We start from the raw sequence: 8,414 nt of genomic DNA, 5'->3' as shown, positions 1-8,414 counted from the left end.
CTTCGTTATAGACTATACTATTATACGTAAGTTATATCTTTCATCAAATTATTACAACTCAGTGGTTGGCGTTAATGTGTTTTCCAACGAGAACAACAGCTGATTTCATACATGAAAGCTGTGGTCAAATTTGTTTTGTGTGGCACATTGTTCCCCATCCCTGATCTACATGGTTTTACTAGTGTTTCATAACCTAGTAAACCCGGTTGCGTTTTTCCTTTTCGTTACAAAAGCTCACTGGACTGATATTTTAATTGTAAACAGAGTTTCTATAAAAACCATTCAGGATTTTAATATCAAATCTCAGTTGTCATTGTCTGCATTGCTACAGTTGATGTGTTCTGTGGCCCTGATGTAAAAGTATTCATGGGTGATCGATCATTAGTGCACAGCCAGGTACATCACGCAGAACAGTATTGCTCCCCGAAATCTCATGGTCTGTTTGAATATTTCATTTTGTTTTTCATTTTGTCAAAGATTCTGTGAAATAAATGTAGCATAAGATGTAGCATGAAACACATGATGCAAACATACACGCGTATCTGACCTTGTTAGTTTTTTTTTGTCTTTACAAGCATCATGCACTGACACACACATTTTGTTCCGAGTGCTGTACAGTGATCATACACCCACACATAAAGCTATCAGTTGAGGTGATGTAGTGAGTCTCTCACACATATTCATTAAAGGAACAGTCCCACATTTCTGTAAGTCGTCTTGTTTACTGCCATCCCCACAGTTATATGAGAAGATGGTTATCAGTTTCGTCTTTGAGCTTTAAGTACAGAGAAGACGAGGACCCTTCTCTTCTTTAGAAGATGAACAACATTTCAAAAATACTCCAAAAATGATAGAGGCAGCAAGCTGAATAGCACACAGTGGCACTATGCTGTTGGTACGTACTTTATGGACAGTCATGTTTTGAGGTGGCATACTTGTACATACAACCATAGAGGGGTGATGTGCGGGACCTTTTAATACTATCTAAAGTGCATGGCCAAGTACATTTAGGGTGTGCCCTACTCCACTTTTGTTATTTAAAAAGGTGTATAACCTGGTCGCAAATTAAGGTGCAAAGAGGTTGTATTAAGTCTCTTTTGCGACTTTGTGCAGGGTGTAAGAGAATCATTTTGTTTGAATTAGACAGGATAGGAGTTTGTTTATTTCTACAATAGATTAAGCTAGGGTTGAATTTCCTCCCTGCCATCTGCCTCTTTGCTTAGGCCATTTCCTGGAACTATATGTGTACAGGTCACACAGAAGAAACTGATATCCATCTAACCATTGAGTTCGAAAAGACAGAACAAGAGGAATCACTAAAATGTCGTCATGTTAGCTTGACATCACACTCACACAGTTATATTTAGACGTGGTGCCCATGCAGTTAGACGGTGGTGACCGTCAGCAGGGAGCTGGTACACAGCCTGTCCTCATTGTTCAACCTGGTCCCATGAGTCAACAGCTCCTCTACTGTCGTCCAGTCATCCAAAAGCTTCCTGTTCCTCAGACGACTGAGCTTCCTCTGACTCAGCTCCAGCACCGTGTTGCACCTCCCTTCTGCAAAAGCTCCGCCTCCTCTGTTGTCCAGCATAGAGCCTTCTCCAACAGAGACTCCTCCTCCTCCTCCAGCGATGGTTCCTCCCCTGGCAATGGTGTCTCGTAAAGTCGCTCCTCTGGCCTGCATCTGCTGCTGCTTCTGCTCACGGGCCAACAGAAAGTGTTCCCTTCTCTCCATGCGACTCCAGTAACGACCCATGAGCATGTCGGTATTGGTCTCCTCGTCTGTGCTCATTCCACTGCGTTCATCCGCTAGCTGAGACGCCCGGTCTCTTAAGAGCTGGTTTCTGGAGACCCTAGAGGTTGTATTGGGTTTGGCGATTGGATTAGATTTCAGCTGAATACCAGAACAGGGATTAGGACTTGTATTCTCATTTATGTGTCCTTTCTTTGTATCCCATCCAACTGCACAGCCAGCCCCTGTGTGGCCCTCCAGGGTGCTGTAGAGACCTCTTCCTCCCCCGCCACCCTGAGACTGACGGTTGGCAGGTTTCGGCCAGGTGTCGTTGACGTCACCAGCCTGAGGAGGGTTGACTAAACTCTGCAAGTGCTGCTGCTCTCTGGCTCGCCTCCTCACCAGCTCCTGCTGCCTCTCTCTGTTCATCTCTTCCTGAATCTGTGCCTCCCTTTCTCTCTCCCTTTCCCTCTCTCTCTCCCTCTCCAGCTCTTTTTCATGAATTTGCCTCTGTTGTTCCAGTTCCCTCTTCATCTCTCTGTCCCTTTCAGCCACCAGTTGCTCTGGCATCATGTTTCTTTCTTGCGAGTGCCACCAGTCATGGTGAGCGATCTGTGCATTAGCGTTGTTGTCGTAGCATCGCTCATGGGTATTGGCACTCCTGATATGCCCTAAAGCATTGGGGTGTTGTTGTGGTGGGAGGGCCAGGGTTGCTGGGTGAGAAGCCATCACACCAGCTACTAGCTCACCTTCCTCTCCAAGGCCCGGTGGCAGGACGTTATGTTGGGGCACACCTCCACAGTGATGCAGGGTTTCTGCACAGTAGGAGGGGGAAGATGGGTGGCTGGCCCGGCGGCGGTACTCCTGCGGAGGAGGGCGATGGTGCAGAGTTCTGCTTCTTCTCAGCATACCTACTGAACTGGAGCCCTCGTGGTGCTGCTGCTGTATGGGTACCAGTGGTCTCCTGTGGCTGGAGGGGGTGCTGCAGGTGGAGAGGACTGGGGCATTAATTCGTGAGACTGCTGCATGGGCATGGGAGGGGTTGAACAGAGCTCCACTGCTGGAGCTGTGACGGTTCAGACAGGGCCGGTCAGCTTTGTGGAACTGGACCGAGGAAACCCTGAAAATTCAAAAAGTGAAGTCAAAAAGCAGCATAAGAACATGTTGTAGGAAATAGTTCAATCAGAAAGAGTTCAATCTAAAAATACATTTTCTTCAGATACGTCTATTTCAGAAGTTATGAAATTCTGGACTCATTTGTTTGGTGTTCTTCGTAGATTACAAAGAATATTAGCTTCAAACATACCAGAAAACCTTTTTAATAATTGGTTTAGGATGAAGTAAATTGTGCTACACATGGTCAAGTTTAGACTGCTTTTTAAACCAAGAGAATTACATTTAATACTAGGGGAATAACCGACTGTTACTTTGTTAAAAAAACAATAATTTATAATTGAAGCAAAGGCAGACAAAGTCAACAAATTCCTAAAGGGTTACTGACATCTTATTTTTAGCTCCTCACTGTTGTTACTAAACCACTGACTATGAGTGTTTCCATAGAAACCTGGTGTTACGTAGCTACATTTTTAGGCTTTGAATAAGGATTTAAATTCAGGTGCAACTGATAATCTAATTTTAGACAACTCTCTGTGTCTTTTTAGCACTCTGACCAAATGTCATCTTCAGTCTCAGATGCTGAAGAAATTAAATGTTTCTTGTCACACCGTAACTGTCATTTTTTAGGGGCTTCTACCTGAAAAGTCCTCGTGGTGGCAGATCAATGATGGACCCAGTGCCGTCCTCCATCTCGACCTGCAGGCGCTGACACTGAGGCTGCACGGCCAGCGCCTCAGGGATGGCCTCCAGCAGCTCCCGGTGGCTCTTGGGGCAGCTGTCACGCCGCTCCCGCCTCTCGCAGGCTTCGCCCTGATGCTGCAGCCTGGCGTTGTACAGCCGCATGCGCTTCTCCAGCAGCCTCTGGAAGTGCCTGAACTCCCCGGTGCTCACGCTGTAGAAGCCCGAGTCACTGAGCTCCGAGGAAATAAAGGACTCAGAGGAGGGAGAGCCGCCACCTCCGAAGCCACCACAACCCCCTGGGGCGAGGTTCCCATGTGAATGGCAGTCCTCCAGGCCTCCCTCCTCAGTCTCCAGCCCAGAGAGGTCACCCTGGTGGATGGAGCCATCAGTCCAGCCCAGACCACTGTCCAGCTCATGGTGGAGGGGCATGAAGCCCAGCGGCTTCTCCATCATGAAGTCCTCGTCATCAGTCTGTAACAACACACATCTTGAGTCCAATGGTAAGATCCCCACAGCAATACACTAAATAACAGTATGCTTACATATTTGATCAGGATATAGTCCCCCCGTACCTTTTAAGTGACAACTAAATGCGTTATTTTAGTGTCAGTTCTGAAACTCCAGTATCTTAATCGGCAGTTATTAAAATTACAACATAAGCTATTAGATATAAAGCATATACCTGACTTTGGAAGCCGTTCGGTTCTTCTAAGTTTGCATTGCAACATCCCATCAGGCAGTTCTGTCCCTTTTGTCCACGACCAGTCAGTTCTGGGTCTTGAGGGATCTATGATAAGAAACAAAGTAAATGAGAAACAATACGAAGCTTGTGTATGTTTATGGCTTCTTCATTTATTATTGATTGCAGGAATTCTTTGTCAAATTTGGACTAAACTGTTGCTGAGGCCAAATTGACATCCAATATTTGTGTGCAAATTAATACAGTTCAATTTTAACATTTATATTTAATGTGTTTATTTCTGGTTCTTAGTGTCACCTTATGGCTGATGTCCATTGTGTCCCGTGGGGAACTGGACAGGTAGCTGTACCGTCCTGCATCACAGTGATCTTGTGGCAGAGCAAGATGGCTGTAATAAAGTCTGAGAATGGAGACAAAAACACAGAATGAAGACCAAATTATTAATTTAGAATCCTCTTACTTATTACAACTTAATATCCTAATATACTGCTTTTGTCCATCCGATTGATCTAAATAACTCTTACTTACTAACTGCATTGCTGATTAGTGCACGATTATTATAACATTGTACTGATCTGTTCACAGAGCTGATTCCTGGTTTGGCTGTGACCTGATTTACTTGTAGTTGTCGTTTAAACGACACAAACTTAAATACTTTCCTGACTTTTTAGAAGATGTTTCAATTTGTAGACATTCATTGAAAATTGTATTTGTTTTTAAGCGGTTTGAAGTGGCAGCTAACAGTTCTCCACAGTAGTCAGATCACTAAGCTGTTTTGATCCTTATCACAACATCTTTCTGTTTGTGTACCTGTCCTGGTAGGAGGGACTGGAGGCGTTGTGTCCCGCCCCCATCATTGGGAGTGGCAGGTTAAGGTGCTGCAGGTTGAGAGGTAGAGGCTCCCAGATTCCCCTGTCTGCCTCGGTGCCACACCCCCTCTGACCCTTGATCTGCATGGTGATTGGACGCTGAGTGGCCGCCAGAATCCGCAGAGCATCGCGCTGGCTCAGGTTTGCAAGACTCCGCCCACTCAACTAAGAAAAACAGAGCAGGGTAAAAGAAGAATGGCATGTTAGCAAACAAATTCCCATTTCTGCATTCGGAAGACAAAGTTGACATGATCCTCTTATTGAAGCCATGTTTGATTTCACCTTAAGAGTTAAAGTGCACTGTTCACTATCCAGTTTGTAACAACAGTCAACAGTTGGTGGCTGTAATGCTAATAAGCTGTGACTGTGATTGCTATTTTCTAGGCAAGTGTATGGGCGGGGCCTAGATACAGCAGCTCCACCCCCTGATTACTAATCTAACTCTTTAAATTAAGTCACAGCACAAGGTGGCATTGCCCATATATGGAATGTTGGCTTCAGCTTTGTACAGTAATGAAACGTCATCCATCTATTTATACAGTCTGTCACAAAAATAGATAGGGATTTTTAACAATTTATGAGTCTGAGGTGCCAGAAAGACTTTTTAAAGTATTTCATTAAATAAGTCATAAAACTACTAGCTTAAAGAGGCTAAAAAGCACCTTAAAGATTTAGAGTATGTTCTCTGTGAATTCAAAAATACCAAAAACGTACTGCCGTTAGACATTTCTCAAGAAAACCTGTATAGGGAAAAAAATAATTCTGAATCTTTAATGGTATAAATGTGTCTTCTCATGGCAACTCTGTTGATTAATTTGATTTGTTATTCATTTAAAGCTTAGGTAGGCTACTTTGGAGACACTTTGCAAGTATACTAGATTTGAAAAGTAAACAAACTTGCCTTGAAAGCCATCCACCCAAAATACATTAAAGGGCATTGCTGAAGTTGATCAATACAAGAATTGTCCAATCGATCCGTAACAGGCAATTTCCAAAATCATAAGCAGGACGTATATATGTCAATATTAAAAGTAATGAAACCCTAAATGACCTCCATCAAAGTATGTTGACTCCATGCACAAACAGTGAGGCTCATTAAACTGGCATTCTCTCCAATGTTACATTAAGTATGCTTGTATAGTCTAGGTAAGAAAAAATGACCCTAGTTCTCACTTGTTTTATGACTTCAGTAAACATTCTCCTAATGAGTTTGTGGTTAGTTTGTGTTAAATATGTTTGAGTAAGATAGACGATAAAGAAAGGTATGCTCTAGGTGTGGCTACCTTGTGATAGACAGACTGCTTGTTTTACGGTTTGGGCCCTCGTCCAAACACGTTTTCTTCTTACAACCCCCAAACTTTCACAGTGTGCTTACAGTTCTTCATAGTTAATTTAAGAATATTGGTCACCTATAAATGTCCTAATCAGGGTTTAGTTGTTCTTTGTTCCACAATCTTGATGACAGTAACCCTGATGCTTTCATGGTGATATTGCCAGGGTAATGTCAGTTTGTGGCTGTTGTGGGAGTTTGACTGATAAGGAGGACTAAAAGCCAACATAATTCCGCCTCTGCAGCACCACTGTCTTTAGAACTTTGCCTGGCAAGTTCAACAACTTAAATCACAAGTAATGCTGTGGTCCAGTTATGCAATGTGAGAAAACAGCATCACTGACACCACGATCAAATTTTAGCTACAACTCTGCCATTTTAACTGCACTTCCAGTCCTTTTTTATAAGTGTGATCACAATACGGGATGAAAACTCTGTCTTACTTGACTTAATGCAATTTGGTCACAAGGCACAGCTCTGCCTGCAGACAGATGGTGGATTTTTTGCTATATAACAGTGGAATTTCTGGCGATTTAAATCAAACATGACGAATATGAACATGGTGTCCATGTTTCCAGTAAAGGGTTAACACCTACGAGCTATCATCAGTCTCATCCTGTTTCACACACGCACTCACATGCACACACATACATACACACACACAAACTCACACACATGCAGCTCAGCAGCATTCGAATTAGACGCATGAACAGTATTGTTACATCCAGCCCATCACATCCATGAGTCACCCTCCGCTACATTCAACCAGGCACTCATGTACACTCACAAAAACACACACACAGATAACATGAGCTGAGAAGTACAAAATGGCACCTGTGTGTGGATACAGAAGACAGCAGCTAAACGACTGTGAGCCGTCAGCAGATGTAGATGACAAAATAAACCACATTCTCGCACAGGAGAAGACAATTCTCCATATTAAAACGTACAAAAATAGTCATGAAATGTTAAGATTTCAAGATGCATAAATTAGGTTTCATAATACACACACAAATGCAGAGTCCTTGAAAAATCATAATATTAAGCCATTTTGCATCTGCATTTACACACGCATGCTTAAGCACACGATCACACACGATCACACACACACACAACTGAACTGTTCTTACATAGCTTATCTTCATCTTCGAATGAGACGTCATTTATAACATTAAGGCAGGTCTTTTGATGCTCACCGTTTGGTCCCCCATCCACGGTCCAGAGAGCCAGCAGCCCATCGTCACGGCAACGGAGGACGGCTGCCTTGGCTCCTGCAAAGATCAACGATGCTGCTGCTTCCTCCAGCAGATCGTTTCCTCCTCCTCCTCCTCCTCTTCCTCCTCCTCCTCCTCCTCCTCCTCTCCTCAGTTTGCGCTTCACTATCACACTCTCCTTAGCATCTGTCCTCACAATCCTCCCTTCTTCTTCTTCTCTTCCTAATTTCAGTCTCTTTCTTTTTTCTTCTATTTCTTAAGCGTCTCTATTCTCTCCCCCCTTCAGAGCTCCAGGTTTTAGCATCCTGCACTCACCCACACATGCATTCGGCTCTGCAAACATAAAAATATGCGCAGGCTGACGTTCAGAGATGGTGAGGGAAACACACGCAGTCACAAGGTGAGGATGGTGCCTGATTGGTGGCCTGCTAAGGATCATCAGCCAATCAGAGGCAGTGGTCTCCCTCTGGATGTCTTCCTCCCTGACTGAAACTCCTCATGAAGCCTCGACGTGTGCAGGAGGGGAGCCTGTGCTGCATCGATACACACAGTAACAGAGGAAACACACCATCCATCTTACAGCTATCCCCCAGGATCCTCCGGCAGATGCTGAGCAAGGGTTGCTGGGAGATGTAGTCATTCATGTCTAGCAGAGGTCTCCTCCTTCAGATTGTGTTCAGTTGTATTATGGAGAACTTCAGTACACACAAAAAAGAGTGATCAGAACTGAACCCGAGGACAGTCTGTGATCTAAACAGACCTGTGGAGCCTT

General features: G+C 44.0%; 1 protein-coding gene across 1 annotated transcript; it reads right to left on the bottom strand.

Annotated features, from left to right (window-relative positions):
* Nucleotides 1-37: 37 nt before the first annotated feature.
* On the bottom strand, nucleotides 38-8,008 carry LOC104945140 (uncharacterized). Its single transcript, XM_010770770.1, has 6 exons — nucleotides 7,625-8,008; nucleotides 5,040-5,263; nucleotides 4,527-4,629; nucleotides 4,212-4,316; nucleotides 3,486-4,000; nucleotides 38-2,852 (listed from the first exon to the last, which is right to left on the bottom strand). Exons 1-6 carry the CDS (start codon nucleotides 7,664-7,666, stop codon nucleotides 1,385-1,387), a joined length of 2,457 nt encoding a protein of 818 aa, XP_010769072.1. The 5' UTR covers nucleotides 7,667-8,008; the 3' UTR covers nucleotides 38-1,384.
* Nucleotides 8,009-8,414: the final 406 nt, after the last annotated feature.

This window comes from Notothenia coriiceps, unplaced genomic scaffold (genome assembly GCF_000735185.1).
Source record: "Notothenia coriiceps isolate Sejong01 unplaced genomic scaffold, NC01 NC01_scaffold00000339, whole genome shotgun sequence".
In the NCBI taxonomy this organism is placed as follows: Eukaryota; Metazoa; Chordata; class Actinopteri; order Perciformes; family Nototheniidae; genus Notothenia; species Notothenia coriiceps.
Note: the sequence above shows the minus strand (reverse complement) of the source record. Positions and strands in the feature narration are given on the sequence as shown.